Source organism: Mercenaria mercenaria, chromosome 7 (assembly GCF_021730395.1).
Source record: "Mercenaria mercenaria strain notata chromosome 7, MADL_Memer_1, whole genome shotgun sequence".
NCBI classification, from domain to species: domain Eukaryota; kingdom Metazoa; phylum Mollusca; class Bivalvia; order Venerida; family Veneridae; genus Mercenaria; species Mercenaria mercenaria.
This window is the reverse complement of record NC_069367.1, coordinates 75,485,650-75,505,978: the sequence shown is the minus strand read 5'-3', so window position 1 is coordinate 75,505,978 and position 20,329 is coordinate 75,485,650. Positions and strand designations below refer to the sequence as shown.

Genomic DNA, 20,329 nt, shown 5'->3' with positions numbered 1-20,329 from the left:
GAACCACTGACCTCCCCTGACCTAGCTGAATGGCTTCCCTTTGCGACAACAGATCAAACACAGGATAAATGAACCACTTAGCCTCTGAAGATCATCTTCAATTTTTAAAGTTCTTGTCCAGTTAGCTCCATAGGTACAGCATAGTACACTGAATCTACAGGTCCTTTGTTCAATTCCCGAACCAGACAAAATACTCTCCACGACAATCTGACACAAATAATCTCTGAAGTCGTTTGTCTTTAACCTCAGATTCATGTGGAGAAGTTGTCAGTTATTTGCAATGAAGTACGAAGTCAAGAAACTTTCAGTCAAGAAACTTTAGTTAACTTATCTGACCTATTGTTTGCAGTTACATTCGAGTTAAAATCACATCGGCATAATATAGTTCATGTAGTGACTTTCAATCCCAGCTGCCACTCCAGATGTTGTTTCTGGCACATGGGCAGAACCATCCAACTTCCCCTATCTAGCTGGACAGCTTTCTTGCATGATGAGCAAACTGATTGAAACTTACCCTAAATTTGTATTCTTTATTTCTTCTTAAGCCATTTATTCTATGTGAAAGCAGTGGACCATTGTAAACTGGGATGAAACCATGACCCTGCAGTAAAGAAACATCATTATAACACTGATATACCACTGTAATGGAAATAAACGGAAAGTTTCTCAAGAGGTAATACAGATACTGTAAAATCATTTAATTTCGTGGGTATGAAATTTCGTGGTTTTGGTCAAAACAGCAATTTCGTGGGGATATGAATTCGTGGATTTTAACTTTTGTACAAAAAATGAATGGGAATTTTACTTTTTTGATGGGATTAAATTTCGTTGATTGACTCAACCACGAAATCCACCAAAATTAGTCCCCCACGAATATTAATGATTTCACAGTAACAGAGAACAGACATGCTGTGATTTCATACTTGTAAATACATATGTTGTAAAATCTCTATAGTATCCATAACATCTGCTAAAATCTGTCTGATAAATTTTGCAGAGTTGCACACTTCAAGAAATTCTGCATCATCTGAGATTTAAGATTTCAGTTTTACAAGTATATATTTGAACATGTATAGCTAAAAAGTGTGAATATAGCAATGTTTAGAATTTTGGAACTTATGACACATATTAATGTAAAGAAAGCCTGAGCTTTCAGCTTTAGCATGAGCTGATACATCACAACACAAGCATGAGCTTTCAGCTGTAGTCGAAGCTGAAATATCAAAACACAAGCCTGAGCTTTTAGCTTCAGCATGAGCTGAAATATCACAACACAAGCCTTAGCTTTTACCTTTAGCATGAGCTGAATTATCACCACACAAGCCTGAACTTTTAGCTTTAGCATGAGCTGAAATATCACAACACAAGCATGAGCTTTCAGCTTTAGCATGAGCTGAAATATCACAAGCCTGAGCTTTTAGCTTTAGCATGAGCTGAAATATCACACCACAAGCCTGAGCTTTCAGCTTTAGCATGAGCGGAAATATCACAACACAAGCCTAAGCTTTTAGCTTTAGCATGAGCTGAAATATCACAACACAAGCATGAGCTTTCAGCTTTAGCATGAGCTGATACATCACAACACAAGCTTGAGCTTTCAGGTTAGTCTGAGCTTAAATATCACAACACAAGCCCAAGCTGTCAGCTTTACTCTGAGCTTATATATCACAACACAAGCCTCAGCTTTCAGCTTTAGCATGAGCTTATAATATTGTATCAAAACACTACCTTGTACTTTCAATATCACAACACAAACTGAAGCTTTCAGCTTTAGCATCAGCTGATATAATATTATCAAAACACTACCTTGTGCTTTAAATATCACAATACAAACTGGAGCATTCAGTTTTAGCATCAGCTGATATACAAAAACACTATGTTGTGCTTTTAATATCACAATACAAACTGAAGCATTCAGCTGAAATATCAAAACACTACGTTGTGCTTTCAGTATCACAACACGAACTGTAACATCAGCTGATATATCAAAACACTACGTTGTGCTTTCAGTACCACAACACGAACTGTAACATCAGCTGATATATCAAAACACTACGTTGTGCTTTCAGTATCACAACACAAACTGTAACATCAGCTGATATATCAAAACACTACGTTGTGCTTTCAGTATCACAACACAAACTGTAACATCAGCTGATATATCAAAACACTATGTTGTGCTTTCAGTATCACAACACAAACTGGAGCTTTCAGCTGTAGCATCAGCTGATACATGAATGTTTCATTTATATCTGACAGCTGATCAAGCAATTATAGATTTTCAATCAATGACAGCCCTACTTTAAACACCTCAATGTGTACTGCATATAAACATAATGAGGTTTCCCAGTATTTTACAGGAATTACTTCAAAACTTAAGAAAATCAATCCATTATTATCCTATGTACCGACTGTTAATTAAAGTTTAAATAACAAAGGGCTGAAATTAGGAAAATAATGTCTACAGTGATTATGTCTTCAAAATTATCGTTAGATCAGAAAACAGTAAGGTTAAAATAATTGGATCAATAGTCAGGCTGTTCAATACAGAGGCAATATACACAGCTGTTGTTTGAATTCATCTATTGCATTTTTTTAAGTCACACTAACAATGTTTAGGTCAAACACCTTTCAGCATTAAAGGTGAAGGAAGATCACGAGTGTCCTACTGGGCATTATTTCAGTTGGAGTCCAGAAATTGGGTAGAACCAGTTCTTCTAAAAACCAGCTGGATAAATTCCTCGCACGATCACCCAAGTATGGCTTGAATCAGAGTTGTGGGCCAAGTGATCTGGTCATTGACTATAACTACCCATACATAGAGGCCCCTTAAACCTGACTGCATAGAAATTTCTTACAGCATAGGTATACTGTAAATTAAAATCATGCCTGGAATTCAGTAAAACCCTAAGTCTGAAAATCTACACAATAAAGACCAAACTCTCCTTATTAAATAAGAGTTATATAGGGGAATGCTGGCAGTCAAAAGCTTGAAATAAGTATCAGTCCTGAAAAGTCCCAGATTTACTTACTTCACGTAAATGAAAATGACCTACTACACAATACTATCATACTTACAGAAAACTGGTCGTCGATTTGTAGGGCAAATTCATCATCATTTGGCCTCTTGATCCATGATATGACTAGTTCTGTGACATAACATTCTGACAACATTGGAGGGTCTGGTTGAGAAGGGGCAGACCCACTTGTACAGAAACTTACTGGTTCACTGTATTCACTGGAATTTGTAAAAAGTCAACGGTTGTAAACCCTGTTCCAAATGTTTAAAAAGTCAGCAATTACATGCTTTTGTCACAAACACATAAAGTACTTAAATTTCGTAACTCGGTACTATTCCAAAAATACTTTAAAATTTAAGACATCATTTTTGCTGGGTTTAGCTGGCACAGTGGTGGCTTTTCCAGCTTTTGACCTGAAGTGTTCCTTCACACATTACTTGTGGCATGGACTGGTGCCTACGTAGAACCATAACTTAATGCAAGCCAGCTGTATGGCTTGCCCATATGAAGTCTTGTACTACAAGGTTTAAAGCAAGGGATTCAATATGAAGACCTTTACTTGAGCAGACATTAGATTTAAACTAAAGTAAAAAAACAATTGTAGAAATGAATTTTGTTTTGTATAAGGAACATATAATATACATGTCAGCTTTCACACTCACAAATTAAACAAGTACTCTAATTAAACATTTGTAAACAGTGCCAAATATGAGCTCTTCTTATATTCAAAACCTTTATCCAACTCGGAGACAATTTCTATCTCATTAAAAATAACACTTTCAACTTTAAAATACCTATAAACAAGAGGACCATGATGGTCCTGAATCGCTCACCTCTTCCCACATGATCCAGTTTTGAGTATGACGTCGTTTTTTCTATTATTTGACATAGTGACCTAGTTTTTGAGCTCATGTGACCCAGTTTTGAACCTGACCTAGATATTATCAAGATAAAAATTCTGATCAATTTTCATGAAGATCCATTGAAAAATATGGTCTCTAGGAGAGGTCACAAGGTTTTTCTATTATTTGACCTATTGACCTAGTTTTTTAAGGCATGTGACCCAGTTTCAAACTTGACCTAGATATCATCAAGGTGAACATTCTGACCAATTTTCATGAAGATCCATTCAAGGGCATGGCCTCTAGAGAGGTCACAAGGTTTTTCTATTTCAAGACCTACTGACCTAGTTTTTGATCGCAGTTGACCCAGTTTCCAACTTGACCTAAATATCACCAAGATAAACATTCAGACCAACTTTCTTACAGATCCCATGAAAAATATGGCCTCTAGAGAGGTCACAACGTTTTTTCATTATTTGACCTACTGACCTACTTTTTGATGGCAGTTGACCCACTTTCGAACTTGATCTAGATATCATCAAAATGAACATTCTGACCAATTTTTATGGAGATCCATTCACAAGTATGGCCTCTAGAGAGGTCACAAGGTTTTTCTATTTTTAGACCTACTGACCTAGATTTTGACCGCACATGACCCTGTTTCGAACTTGACCTAGATATCATCAAGATGAACATTCAGACCAACTTTCATGAAGATCCATTGAAAAATATGGCCTTTAGAGAGGTCACTAATGACCTAGTTTTTTAAGGCACGTGACCCAGTTTCGAACTTGACCTAGAACTCAGAGACATTCAGACAAATCATACGATCCATGAGATATGCTTAGAGAGTCACAAGTTTCTATTTGACCTAGACTATTTTTGCCATGACCAACTTTCGAACCTGATCTAGTATCATCAGCGAACATTGACAATTATGAGATCTCAATATATGGCCTAGAGAGTCACAAGGTTTTTCTATTTTTGACCTACTGACCTAGTTTTTGACCGCACGTGACCCAGTTTCAACCTGACCCAGATATCATCAAGTGAACATTCACCAACTTTCATACAGATCCATGAAAAATATGGCCTCTAGAGAGGCCACAAGGTTTTTCTATTATTTGACCTACTGACCTAGTTTTTGACGGCTCGTGACCCACTTTCGAACTTGATCTAGATAGGGCTGTCATTGATTGGGTCTTTGGCATATCGACGATACTGATATATCGGAAGACAAATATCGACGATACATCGATATATCGATTATTAAGTTAGATTAAAAACCTGTTTGTTCATGGGCATGCTATGTACCTTCTTGTTAATGTTATGTTTAGTTTTATTGCCTACTTTTTATATTACTGTTTGATTGTGTTGTATTTGTATCTGTGAAATAAATAAAATAAATGAAAATTAATGAAATCTTTTATAGATCTTCATTGTGCCTTCACTCCTCTTTTGCATTTATCCTACTTTACAACCTAGTGAACTATAATACCAGGCACTGGAGTCGGGTTTCAAACAGCTAAAATTCTGCATTTTCTTCCACAGATATCTATTTATTTATTAAATTAATTAATTTATTTATTTACCATGTTTTTATTTATTTTTAGCCTGTTTCATACCCTGTCTAATTTTTACCTTGCACTTACATTCGGTACTGGCATCACGTGTTTTTGTTTTTTGTTTTGTTTTTTTTTTTTTGGTTTTCTTTTTTAACTTTTGCCCACGTTTTCGATGGGCCTCAAATGTGTAGTGTTTGGCTGTTTGTTTGTTGTACTGAAAGACATGTTTAAGCAACACCTTGTGTTTCTACGAACCCAAACAAAGCTTTTCTTTCCGTCTTTCGACTCTTTTTCCACTATTTAAGCCAGCGACGGCTTCCTCTTCGGCCATTTTTGATTGTTATTGTTACGGACACTAGCTAAATTCTGTACCTTTCTACTGAGTGATCAGCTATACGCGAACAAGTAAAAAGCCGAGATTGACGTAGAAACAGTATATACACTATGTTTTTACATGCACAAACAACGAAGCGACCTTTCAAGACAGGACAACGTAACTTTTTGCAAATAGATTCTGAAGTTGAGCCCTTTTTACTTCTACCCATATAGGTAGTGCCGGCTAGTGGGAAAAGACTGCTACGGTACAAGTTTAGACATGACCTTTTTTGACAACTTCCGTTACTTACGGCACATTTTTGCAGGCAGAAAAAGTTGTTTTAGAGGGTCTGAGTGTTTATCTTGACAGTTGTTTTTTCTCTCTGTAAAATATCGATTTTTGAAAATGGGAATGGATAATCGATCGACCAAAAAATATCGTTGATACATCGATATCGTTTCTATCGATGACAGCCCTAGATCTAGATATCATCAAGATGAACATTCTGACCAATTTTCATGAAGATCTTACGAAATATATGGGCTCTAGAGAGGCCACAAGGTTTTTCTATTTTTAGACCTACTGACCTAGTTTTTGATGGCACGTGACCCAGTTTCGAACTTGACCTAGATATCATCAAGGTGAACATTCTGACCAATTTTCATGAAGATCTTGTGAAATATATGGCCTCTAGAGAGGTCACAAGGTTTTTCTATTTTTAGATCTACTGACCTAGTTTTTGATCGCACGTGACCCAGTTTCGAACTTGACCTAGATATCATCAAGGTGAACATTCTGACCAACTTTCATAAAGATCCCGTGAAAAATGTGACCTCAAGAGTGGTCACAAGCAAAAGTTTACGCACGCACGCACGAACGCACAGACGACGGACGCTGCGTGATCACAAAAGCTCACCTTGTCACTATGTGACAGGTGAGCTAAAAACTGAAAAGTTTAAAATCAAGCCTACTCCAGACTTATTTCTCATCTGTTATTACTTCATTTTATTCATACCTTTTTCCAGTGTTATTTATTGCTGCTAAACGAAAGGTATATTTTGTGGCCGCTGTTAATTTTGACACTCTATATTGTTTCTGTACTCCATTATAAACTTCTACAAAATTGCCCGTTGAATCGCCAACCTCTGACTCCAAGACATATGCAGATATTTTGGAACCATTTTCATTTGGTGACTGTAAGAGATAATCAGACAATTTATCTAAAATAATCTACAAAAATTAGTGACCAAACTAGGCATATTTCTGTATGCCTGTCATAACATAAACTTGAAAAAAAATTAAAGTGTCTTCTTGAAAACTTTAATAAAATGAAACAAGATCAATGACAGACTGTTTTTCTATAAATCAATTGTGGTCTTTTACATCTTCCGCAGCCTTTGATACAGTGAAAATTATGACCTGTCTAGCTAAAAAGCTGCCATTATTACTGAAAAGACAAGAGACTCAAATATTCCCCATGCAATTTGTTTTGGCTAGTCTGCAACTTACTACATATGTCATGTAGATGGTAAATGGCTAATGACAGAATTGGATCCTGGTATAATGTGAACTAACGCCAATGAAGGATAGACAGTTTCAAGATGGCTGAATATGACCACTCAGAAACTGAGGCAACCGGATTTGAATGATGATCAGATCTAAATAAACCATGCCCAGACAACTACCACATCCATAAACCCAACTTGCAAGTATAAAACAGACATTCTGAAATCACAGTGTTAAACAACTACATCTAATTTTCCCCTCCTTATAAATTTTTAAGCCTTGCCGTAATGAAACATTTCCAGTAAAATTGCATCACTATGATCATCATTCAATACATGCCAACAAAAGCATTTATAAAATGAACACTTCCTGATTTCCTTCCAGACACAAACAAGCGATTATAAAAAAATTGTTTATCATTGTTATATCTTAAACAACAGAGGTGAAGCTCCGCCTAATATCTCATCAATACTCTTGGAAACAAATTTTATATAAACTTCTATGATAGCGCTTTGTCTTCAAAATCCCTGACAATAAGGAAGGATGCGTCTTGCTTTTATGGCTTTAACATAAAAAATATCTTCTGCTTTAAGTGTCTGCAGTTACCAGATGAAGCGAGGAACATTTAGCTGAGAATGGAGAAATTTCCACAGCTTAAGTTTCAATTCTAATTTATACTCGGACAAATTTAATGTTGAGAACAGACAACACCTAACCAGAAAGAAACTGCTCTCCAAACTTTGCTTAAAACTGGACCACTAAATATCATGTCAGACTCGTAACCCTAAGTATAAGTCAAATTCTCTATATACCAAACTTAACAGGGAGGTGTTTATATACTTTACCTATAAACTTGCCTGCTATGCACTACTCAAGCATCTATTACTTATTTCACAGATGATGTAATGTTTTTGACTTCCCCTGAAGAACTTCGGGTAGGGGTGATCAGATCTTCTTTTTTGTTTTGGGTTTAATGCCGTTTTTCAACAGCATTTCAGGCAGTGAACCTAACCAGTGTTCCTGGATTCTGTACCAGTACAAACCTGTTCTCCGCAAGTAACTGCCAATTTCCCCACATGAATGAGAGGTGGAGGACAAATGATTGCAGACACAGTCTTTTATCAAACCGTCACGGAGAACATACACCCCACCCAGGGAGTGAACTGACGACCCCGCAATCCGCAGATTTGCCCTCTACTGAACTAAGAAGGCGGGCTTGAGATCTTCTAATAGCCACTACTTTACATCCCCATTACTCCATGTTTAAAGGCAGTAATACTTACATTCCACTTGAGATGGAGGTAAGTTTTTGATTTTTGCTGCAGTTTTGGGTGTTGGGGTTGGTCTGGTTCACAGGGACTGGTTTTAAAACTGATTGCTTCCGTTGGAGACCCCCGTAAGTCGTCTAATATCGTACAAACTCTGAAAATGAATGAGAATAAACAATATAGATGGATTCTTCAGATTAAGAAATAATATATCTCATCCAGTGATTTGTCGTTGATATTATTCATGAGCAAATCACTAAATGAGATATATTATTTCGATTCTAACAAGTTACCAAGAATTTTTAAGTATATCCTTGACGACGCCCATCAAATATTTGCCTGATTTTTGTTGGTTTCTTTTCCAAAGCGTTGCTATGCCGTTTGGCAGTATGACGTAATAATTATGATGTCAGAACAGTGAATTGTTGTAAAATACAGAGTTTTTAGCCTTCTTTGTTTAATAGGAAAACAAATCGGGTCGTGTTAGAATTAAAGTTAGAACATTTAGTAACTAGCCCTGTCAAACTTTTAGGGTCCTTATACCTGGTTTACCATCCACCTTACAACCAATTACTCAGAATTTAAATTTTCCAGTATTTTGTGGTTTAATACCATAGGGTGGTGATTTTCAAACTTTCACTATGAAGGAAACCCTCAGAAAACCCTTCCTGACATGGACAAAAGACTGTCCTTGCCAAAGGTATCTTTCTCACATGCCATAATCCTACATTCCAAACTTAACCATCCAGACCACAGAATATATTGTAGCCCTGAAGGTGTGCTAGCAGAGACATCAATTGTTAAGTGTATCCAGTAGTTTTAAAGAAATATTCACACTCTCTACTAATGGACTTTGTTGCTTTTTGGATACCAGTGTACCAAGAAGGTAATTATAACATATGTCCATTAAGAGCAAATAAAAAAACCTTTTATACCCACTTCATGTCCAAAAATTCTATAAAAACTATTTTTCTCTGTTTGCTGTAAAATTTACCAAGGACTTTATTACATAACCATGCATCAAAGATATGAATAATACAAAGGGCATCTCAAATCTGATACCTATATTCCATTAACACAAAATAAATTTGAGCATAACGCACAGCATTGCATATATATTATGTTACCATCCACTTTAAAATGTCAGAAGTCTGCTCCGAATATAACATCATCCCATTTTGTATTTTCTGGCCATGCCAGATTAAGCAGGAGGGAATTTAGCCCTGTATTTAGGAAGATTTCCATTAGTTATTTCATTTGCCATCTCAGTAGACCTTAAATTCCCAGATGACCTTTTCTAACAATTTCATCTGACCCTTGTCTCTAAAACAAAGTCTGTCCACCTCTTTCAAACAGAGGAAAATCAGAAGAGTTCCAAATGAAGTCATTGCAGAAACAACAATGCTAACTGTATACACAAATGGAATCTGAACCCATGAAATATCTACTATCCTATATATTACTTACTTTAAATGGTATTCTGTGGCTGGTTTTAGGTCTTTTAAGGTTATCTCTGTGGCATCACCACTGAAAAATAAAGAAAAGAAATTAATATATATATACATATAATACCTCATCTGCGTACTTTCTTCTTTAATACATGTGACTTAATACGGTCCATCAAACAGCAGACAGTAGCATCTGGCTCCAGTGTTATATAAGTGAGTTTGGAGACCAGTCCAGAATGTTCTTGTCTTTGGTTAATTTCAAATTTGAATCCAGATCAACCAATCAGAAGCTGGAGAGGTAAGACTGGTCTTAAAACTCAAGTTTTATAACCATTGACCAACAACTACAGGCCTGTAACATGGATTTTTTTCCGTAACTATATGCAATTTATGGACTGGATAGTCCGGCTAAAAATGTGATTCAGACACAAGATTGTTGACCAGTTTTATGAATAAAGTCACAATAGAAAAGCTAATAGGTCCACCAAGTACTACATGAAAACAAAAGGTATCAATCGTAAACACAAGGATGCATATTCTACACATTTTGCATACCTGGCATAAACAACTCCTTACGTGAAATTTGCAATTTAAACAATTTTCTTGCACAGTTTGCGTAATTTTAAAATATTTCATTGATGGCAATTATGCACAATGTCAAGTACCTGTCATATTAAAATATGGTAATAATTAGACAGATTTCTTTTGCTTACTTACGTTTATGTCATGAAATTCGTGCTTTAGGTTTCCTCTTTGATATAAATGTAAGAGGTGTTTTGGCAAACCTCTAGTTTACTAAGTGCAATCATGGACTGAAGTACAGTGCAATCATGGACTGAAGAAGTGCAATCATGGACTGAAGTACCATCTATAAACCCTATCTCAGACAGAAATTACAGAGATGTAGCCTATATTTTGGGAGAACCCAATCATATAAGATCATTTCTGCCCTTTCCGAGGGAAAATTCTTTGCAGTTCTTCCAAAGGAAAAAGGCCCTTCTCCCTTTTTTCAAAATGATGACAGAGGGAATTTACATACGCAAGCATAAATTATAGTTGGAAAAAACGTCTAATAATTTTGCCGCCTCTCCAAGTTATTCTGTAATATTCACAATGTGCTAGGTGTTTAAGACTCCATTTGAGGCTATTACTTTTCTCAATTTGCTCTGAGGCCCCGCCACTTACCCCATTACCCAATTAACAGGTATGAAGAAATTGATTTATCCAGAAATGCAAACTATGGCAACAGGGGTACCTTTCCAGGGAGGTGTGCAACACCAAGCTAAATACTTTGTACAACATACCTGTATACAAGTTTATATTTGCCATCACGGCCTTTTTCACACAACATTAGTTCATAATTGAACTCCCCGGCGTCTATTTCATATTCTTTTGTGTCTACTTCAGGTGCTGAAAGCTGTATTAAAGCACTTCGAGACTCAATGTCTGTCACCTGCAAGAATGTTAGAACTTTATAAACAATTGTCTATAAGATACAGGATTAGAATGTCTATACTTAATGTGAAATTTGGAATCAATCAATAGGTAAGATTTCAAAAGAAGAAATATTACATGTGAATGATTAAAGTGAACCCCTACTGTTTATCTATGCTTCTTACTAAAGGAATATTTATGAAATGGAATACAGTCGAACTTTGTTCGCTCAAAATCAATGGGACTGTCAAAATTTGTTTGAATTACTGGCAGTTCAAACTACCAAACAATATACATTATATAGGGGTGTTGTTGCGACCTGAGGATGAGTTCCAGCGAAGGCTGGTGCTCGAATCATCTGAGTTTGAGAGAATGAAGTTCGACCGTATGTGTCAAATAATCAGAAATTCTCTCTTTAAACACAGAAAAGACAAACATGTTTTGATAACATTCTCAACACCATGCAATATTAGTATGAGTACATGTAGGCTTTATTTTAATAAACCTGTGAGGTGTCAAAGTTCACAACATCACAATTTACATCCAACTTTTACCTGTATTTGCATACACATTAAAATTACAGAACAGTTTAATACAGAGGCTTTTATGACAAGTTTTTCAATGAATTATTAAAATATTAAAGTGAAATATCTCTTGAATTTTTCAACCTTACACTTAAACAAATGTGTGACACAAATTTTTAAGGCCTTATTATGCATAGTTTTACAAAGTCTAAGACCATACCTCTGTTAAAATTCTAAACAGAACATCAGGTGCACAACTTCATTATGCTATATAACAATCCCCTAATGTTTCATGACCCTATGCCTTCGATTAAGTCAAGAGCCATAACTCTGGACTGGCTGAGTGAAATTCAAAACAAGACTCCAGGTACACACAACTACACATGCTAAATGATACTCATATAAGGTTTAACGACTCTTTAAGTCAAATACTTTTTGGGATACATTGGACAAAAACTTTAAGGGCCTTTTATGTATATATTTCATCAATTTATGGACCATAACTCTGGTCTAGCAGAGTGAAATCCCACTCTGGTTCACAAATTCACATGCAGATTAACAATCCTATCAGGTTTGATGACACAAGGTTAAATTCTTTTTGAGCCATGTGTGACACAAATTGGGACAGAAGGTCAGGCATACAGACAAGAGCCCCGCACCTATCCCCAATAAAATTTTGAGGCAAAAATAACCCCTTAGCTGGCAGATTACAAACATAAAAATAAAATGCCTTGAGCAGAAACATAAGTTTACTGAAGGTAACATGTTTTCCTTTCTCTTAAGTCAAAAGCATACCATGCTTCTAACCAACTCTCCATGCCTTTTTTTCATATGAGGTTTTTGACTTTGAAAGTATCAAATATTAAAACATGAAAATATCACATCAAGATATCTTGAAGGTTTTCAAGTGACTAAAAACTAGTGGTAGTGATATAAAATAAAGGAGTTGGTTAGTTTTTACACAGTTTAATTGGCTTTGGAAAGAGATGATTTTAAGCATCTATACAATTTGCACTGCAAGTCCAGTCTCAACGCTTTAAAGATTTAACCAGTTTGATGACCAATCTCAAACCTCCAGCATCACACTGGATGGAAGTAAGCACTATCTTCTTATGACCAATGGCTGCTGTCTTCAGACTGGCCCTCAAACACTGATTTTGTAGTTTTATATTTTTTGAGTTCCATTCCTCTACATTTTAACCCGCAGTAAGGCACCTTACAGTCTCAAAGTCACTTTCATAATGCTCTATCTCAAAATTAATATGAAATCAGCCACTACCAATTGAATGGGAAAACCAAATCATATATGTTCCTCATAATTGATCTTTTTGATATTTTTGGCAAAGCCTAATTGCTCTGGCCGGCATTTCATTCATGAAACAAGAGCTCGTCGAACACGAAATGCCCACCTTGATGCATTCAGTAATTGCACATGGAACAGAAATTATATGCTCACTGTAAACAAAAGTAAGATCAAAGTTCATTTCAGTACACAAAACTATGCTCGTGGTTCAAATTTGAAGGCTGTAGCTTGAGAAATGTGAAAGTACGTCACTAGGTCAAAATCAAGGTCAAATTTTATTTTGGAACAAAAAACTATGCATGTGGTCCAAATTTGAAGCCTGTACATTCAAAAATGTGAAAGTAGGTCACTAGGTCAATAACAAGGTCAAAGTTTTTTTCGGTACACAAACCTATGCATGTGGTCCAAATTTGAAGGCTGTAGCTACAGAAATGTGAAAGTAGGTCACTAGGTCAAGATCAAGGTCAACTCATGTCAAGGTTCATCTTGTCACTCAAAACTATACATGTGGTCCAAATTTAAATGATGTAAGTTATGGACATGAAGATTCTAAGTTTTTCCCTATATAAGTCTATATGAACCATATGGCCCCTGGGGTGGGGCCATATTTGACCCTAGAGGGATAATTTGAACAAACTTGGTAGAGAACCACTAAATGATGCTACATTACAGAATATCAAAGCCATAGTCTTTGTGGTTTGGACAAGAAGATTTTCAAAGTTTTTCCCTATAATATAAGTCTATGTAAACCATGTGAACCCTAGGGTGGAGCCATATTTGACCCTAGGGGAATAATTTGAACAATCTTAGTAGAGGACCACTAGATGATGTCATATACAAAATATCAAAGCCCTAGGCCCTGTGGTTATGGACAAGAGGTTTTTCAAAGTTTTTTCCTATATAAGTCTACATAAACCATGTGACCCCCGGGGTGGGGCCATATTTGACCCCAGGGAAATAATCTGAACAATCTTGGTAGAGGACCACTAGATTTTGCTACATACCAAATATCAAAGCCCTAGGCCCTATGGTTTTGGACAAGAAGATCAGAAAACGTCTAACTGTTCCTGGCCAATGTGACCTTGACCTTTGACCTAATGACCTCAAAATCAATAGGGGTCATCTGCTGGTCATGGCCAACCTAACTATCAAATTTCCTGACACTAGGCCCAAGCGTTCTTGAGTTATTGCCTGGAAACCATTTTACTGTTCCTGGTCACTGTGAGCTTGACCTTTGACATACTGACCTCAAAATCAATAGGGGTCATCTGCTGGTCATGACCAACCTCCCTATCAACTTTCGTGACCCTAGGCCAAAGCGTTCCTGAGTTATCATCCGGAAACCGTTTTACTGTTCAGGGTCACTGTGACCTTAGTCTTTAACATACTGACCTCAAAATCAACAGGGGTCATCTGCTGGTCATTACCAACTTCCCTATCAACTTTCATGACCCTAGGCCCAAGTGTTCTTGAGTTATCATCCGGAAACCATTTTACTATTCAGGGTCACTGTGACCTTGACCTTTGACATACAGACCTCAAAATCAATAGGAGTCATCTGCTGGTGATGACCAACCTCCCTATCAACTTTCATGATCCTAGGCCCAAGCGTTCTTGAGTTATCATCCGGAAACGGATTGGTCTACATTCCGACCGACCGACATCTGCAAAACAATATACCCCTCCTTCTTCGAAGGGGGGCATAATTAAGGAAGAATGGAAAATCTTCTGAAATAATAAAATGCACGTAATATTTTTTTATTTGTATAATTGTAGCAGCAGAAAAATAATGCAAAATGTAAAATCTTGTGTTGACAAGTTAAAGATAGTTTTGATCTTATGTGTTTTTATTTCAAGTCTTTATAATGGTTTTCACAACAACTGACATTTTTCACGCGAGTAACACAACGCGTAACATAATGACGTTAGCTGAATAAGCATGATGTCATTTGATGCTTGCATCAAGGAGTGAGCAATTTTGTTCTATTTCCTTTCAAATATGTACCAGTAAAATATTTTTATCAATTAAATGTGAGCCAGTCTCCTAGGATTTTTGTCGGATAAATATAATAATTTGTTCTTATTTATTAATGGAATGATGCCTGCTTTTCACTGCGAAGTAGTGTTGATGCTGGTAGTAACATCACTAACAACAACAAAACGATAACAACAACATTAAAACTGTGCTTAAGTAGAAAATATTTTCAAGTCCGACGGAATATATGTTATACTTTTGACATATATATATGAATACATTAACTATAGATGGAAAACTGTTTGGGTTTTCCCAGACGAAATCAGCGAACTGGAAAACATAAACATATCACTTCAAACCAAACGAGACTGAAGAAATTACCACTTCAAATCAAGGAGCATTATCTAAAAGAAAGGTTCAAACCATCCTCAGTATCTGTGAGAGGCACTCCATGCTAAGGAGACTGAAGACACAAATATTACCTTAACCCAGCATAAAGGTCGACAACTGACCTTAGGGGTTGGCATTTTGGATAATTGCAATTGTATGGCACGTCTTTCCTCCTCGATCTCCGAGTGATTTTCTGCTGAATGTGATTGGTTAATGCTGTTGGTTGGTGGAGATTCTGTGTCATTTGTGCCTAAAAATAGATTAACGATACTATCATATAAACAGCAACACTATATTATATGCTGGGTGATAATTTTTATGGATTTCATGGATGTACAAATCCACAAATTCCCAACAAACAGATGAAATTCACATATAACAGCTGTTTAGGAATGTAGAGAAATATTATGTCTATGAAATAAAACCATTTCACCCTAGTTTAGTCTAATTAATTTCACTTCAGGTGTAGACAAACTTGTTATGAACTATGTTAATGCTCCTTGAATGTTTCCCTGACTTTCTAAGCAGTGCTTGTTGTTTATGTAGTGAACTTGTAATGACAATGTAAAACATTTCTGTGAGTTTACCTATTCTTGCATGCTATTTTGTCATTTTTTGTTCATTAATACCATCAGATGGCTTTCAGTTACACCTGGAGAATGCCAGAGTATATAATCAAACTGAAACTACCGACTGTAGTTATGTGTCGACCACCCTAAGTAAAGAATCCTAGAGATTCCAACCAAATTAGTACTGTATACCCCTAAGCCGCAAATATGTATTTCACATACAGCAAAACACTGCTTTCTAGAGCGCTGAAGGCTCAAGCTCTTAGGCTCGCTCCAGCAATACAAGCAGTCCCTGGCCGTTTTCTATTTGGATCGCATATTCAAGCATTTTCTCTTGAGACACTGACTGGTGTTTTACTGTAGAGTATATCTTCTTTGTTTACCTTTTTATGTCACTCTCACATAATTCTGTTAACATAGCAACCATATTCAGCTGTAGTGTCTCATATTAGCTGAGAAATCAGACAGTATAAGTACACATGTACTTAAAATCCTAATTTCTGCCCAATTAACTGGGGGGGGGGAGTTCCAGACACACTCTTTGATTTATGACAATGCCTTTTTATCTTTTAATATATTATGTCTGTGAGAAAGAACAAAGACTTTCAGTTTACTTAGATGTTTTGTAATGCTTTGTTAATATTGTAAACAGCTAGACATTTTAAAGGTAGACTTCATGGAAGTTATAAAAATATGTCAATGCAACTAACAGCAGTCAGATGCTTTAAATTAAACAGAAACAGAACAGTCCCATTCGTTTGGTGACTTTGCAGCTTTGAACAAGCAAGACCGCTAAAGGCCTTTTTCTCCCGATAAAAGTATCTCCAATAAGCAGAGGCATTCCAAATTTTTTTAAAAAGTGAATCTTTTTTTGATTGCCAAATAATCATCACTATACTTAACAAAATCATGTTCTGATAAATTCAGGGCACGTAACTCTAGACACAATGGTCCTTTTTGGCCTACAAGAAATTACTGCCACATATACATTCGGTCAAAGTTCGATCAGAATTGCTGCAGAAAGGTAGATGCTAGACAATAAGAAATCAAGAAAGCTCAAAAAGCAATTTGTGCTCAGGTGAGCTAAAATCGTTAGTAGATCATCATTTCCTGTCAGATTAAACATCTTTTAAAAATTGTGCCAGAGACCACAGAGATCTTTCAGAGATTGGCTCCACTCCAGTTTGGGTACTACACACCTCACAGATGGCTGGAAATATGCCATGTTTACATAGGCTTTACTCTTCTTTGATGCCGAAAATGAAGAAAAAAAGCTTTATAACAGCAGAACAATTATGTTAATTGCACAAATATTGCATGAGCCACGAGATTTACAGGAAATTTCCCTGAATCAAAATCCTTTCTCACAGACTGTTATTCTTATAACCATAACAATGAGAATAAATATATCATATTTTAATCTTCGAGTAAGCCTACAGGTAACTCTAAGACTTGTTCATTCATTATTTATTCAGGATGCAATTTCCTGGTAGTAAATATTTTCTTAAGTCAGTTTTTTAACTTTCACAATGATGGCAGCTTTCCAGCAAAAAATATGCCAAGTAATGTGAAAACAACAAAAGTGAGTTTGAACCTCACTTGGGTTTTCATGCAAGAAAGACAACTAGCTGGTAGCAAAGGTCTTTGGTCAACACAATCCTGCTCAACTTGACTAAAACTAGAAGTATGTCCATAGGACACAGATGCCATCACTATGTAATGTCAGGACACGGAGGTGTAAATCCTGTTAGGCCTTTTGACAATAGAGCATGTATACTGCAGTTATGGACTGGAAAAAATTAGGACAGTATCTATTTATTCCACAGTTACAGACAAAACAAAAGATAAAGTAAAATCTTTGATCATGTGACCTTGACCTTTGAGCTAGGGTCAAGATCTTAAACATAACAGATCATCTTGTAATGGTGGATGTTTCTGCCAAGTTGAATATAAATATCCATCTATTCATACAAAAGTTCTTGTCACATGTTATGTAATTTTTTTTTTCATTTTTATGTGTGATCTTGACATTTAAAGGGTAGAGGTCATTCATGTGACACCATCTTGTTTTTGTACCATGATATCTGTATATCCATGCATGCATAAACTGTCTCCATAGGATGACACATGCCCCCGATGGCACTTTGAATGAATAGGTATGGCCGATGTTAGAGTTTAGGCCCTTTGACCTACGGACCTGGGTCTTGCGCGCGACATGTCGTCTTACTGTGGTACACGTCCATGCCAAGATATTTGAAAATCCATCCATGGATGACAAAGATATGGACCGGACACGAAAATTGCGGAAAGACTGACAGACCGACAGAAAATTGCGGACAGACTGACAGACGGTTCAAAAACTATATGCCTCCCTTCGGGGGCATAAAAAGTTATAAAGCGGCCAAAAAAAATCACCTCTATGTTTAACCTTAAAGTTAGGAGCATGGGTTTTAAATAAGACTTTTGCACCCCTGTACCCCATCCAGGCTCCCCATTTTTTAATGGTGGTGGCATAAAAAAATAGTATTATCTGCTTATGCCATGACAGAATGGTGCTTTGTTTCAAACCCTCAACTTCAATGTTTTCAGATATTCTGCAGCAGAACTGCTAACTCATGTACTGCTGTGGAAACAACATACATTAATGCACTACTAACATGTATTTTTTTCAATTCTCAAAACAAATAATTGTAATCAATATGGCACTTGCAAGTAGTAAACAAATGAGTAAAAATTGATAATTTGCATTAAGTCATCATGATTCAACTGGTGATGATTTAATTTCCATTATTTATTCAAGGGACTGGTCCCAAGATAAATGTCAAAATAAACAATACAGAAATATCAACATCATAAATCAATATTATCTAACTGAATATTATTTGTACATTATTTAAGTGATAATAATTACATAGTTAAATACAATCTACTAGATAACACCAAGTTTTTACTATGTGACTAACACTTGGAGAGCTTGCAGACTCCTAAATCTCACTGAAACTACTTGTTTTTTTTGTTTTAAATTACCATTTTCTGCTAATGGGACTAATGTTACAGGAAATTAGCACAGGCCATATGGCTCCACTTAGATCATTTTTTTAATTAAAATTAATGATGTTTTAAAACAGGTTTTATTTTTTCTAAGCTGTTGTTTGCAAAAAGCAGCAGGTTTTGGTGGCTTGGCACTCTTTAAAAAACAAGTGCCAAGCAACCTGTATGGCCTAGTTAGCATCCAAGTTAATAGTTGTTTAAATTAGATTAAAGTCTCTTGTGTTCATTACATCCCCTAGTCATACAATCAACATTACAATGGTGGAAACAATTACTAAGTTTTACTCAGTAATTATATATACCGGTAGATAAGGCCAGAGAAAATAAATGTTTAGATTCTCATCTGAATTTTGGAAAAAAAATGGGGCAGGTGAGCACTTTTTAATTTGGAAATATGGGAGACCTGAGGTCAATTTGACATTAATCAGATTTAGAGTATCGCTGTATTGATAATTCTAGTATTTGTTGCTATGTCTTTGAATTACTTGTATATATAAAACTCTTGAAAGAATTAATTTCATGTCATAAACTTTAATCTTACTTATAATGTGATAGTAAACTTTTTATTCTCATTGCTGATTGTACCCTGTAAGAAAAAATCTACGCGACAAATAAATATTTGTCTGTTCAGTGTATTTGCAAATTCAAAAGATTTAGTTCTGTTGAAGAACAACCAAGGACTGTAAAGGTAACTCTGTCATTCCTGCTGCTGAGCACGTGCTAAAAGCTATGCCCGGGGAATCAATAATGATGCTATCGATCTTCAACCTTAAACATACAAAATGCGTTGAATTTAGTAGTTTGACTCTTGAAAAAGCTTCTAATGCTTCTTAATTAAATGCACTTGCAAACGTAAAACATATTTAAGTCCTATCTACAAATGTATGAAACCAATACCGCGGTAGTACGGCCTACCTTGCACGTGAAGATGGCTGAGGCAAAAGTCCGTGTTAAACACAACTGATATATTGAAATCCAGATATTTAATTCTAATCAATAAAAATCACTCACAATCAAATAAAAATAAGAAAATTCGTTGGCTTTACCTTTATCTAAGTTTCTGAAATCGAAAGTAGGTTGTCTCACTGCAGTTTTTTCATGAATATTTCTCTTAATTT

The 20,329-nt window shown here is 35.9% G+C and overlaps 1 protein-coding gene across 8 annotated transcripts in view; it reads right to left on the bottom strand.

Moving 5' to 3' along the window:
- Positions 1 to 20,329, bottom strand: part of LOC123553895 (fibronectin type-III domain-containing protein 3A-like) — a 197,439-nt gene that overhangs the window by 36,812 nt on the left and 140,298 nt on the right. For 7 of the 8 annotated variants that reach the window (XM_045343621.2, XM_053548683.1, XM_053548682.1 and 4 more), the window contains 7 exons: positions 15,684 to 15,841; positions 11,270 to 11,418; positions 9,985 to 10,044; positions 8,533 to 8,671; positions 6,759 to 6,937; positions 3,079 to 3,238; positions 515 to 601 (listed from right to left, as the gene is read on the bottom strand). In XM_045343621.2, the coding sequence (XP_045199556.2) occupies positions 515 to 601; positions 3,079 to 3,238; positions 6,759 to 6,937; positions 8,533 to 8,671; positions 9,985 to 10,044; positions 11,270 to 11,418; positions 15,684 to 15,841 (932 nt within the window). The remainder of the gene's footprint in view (positions 1 to 514; positions 602 to 3,078; positions 3,239 to 6,758; positions 6,938 to 8,532; positions 8,672 to 9,984; positions 10,045 to 11,269; positions 11,419 to 15,683; positions 15,842 to 20,329) is intronic. The other variant, XM_053548684.1, reaches the window with a different exon arrangement.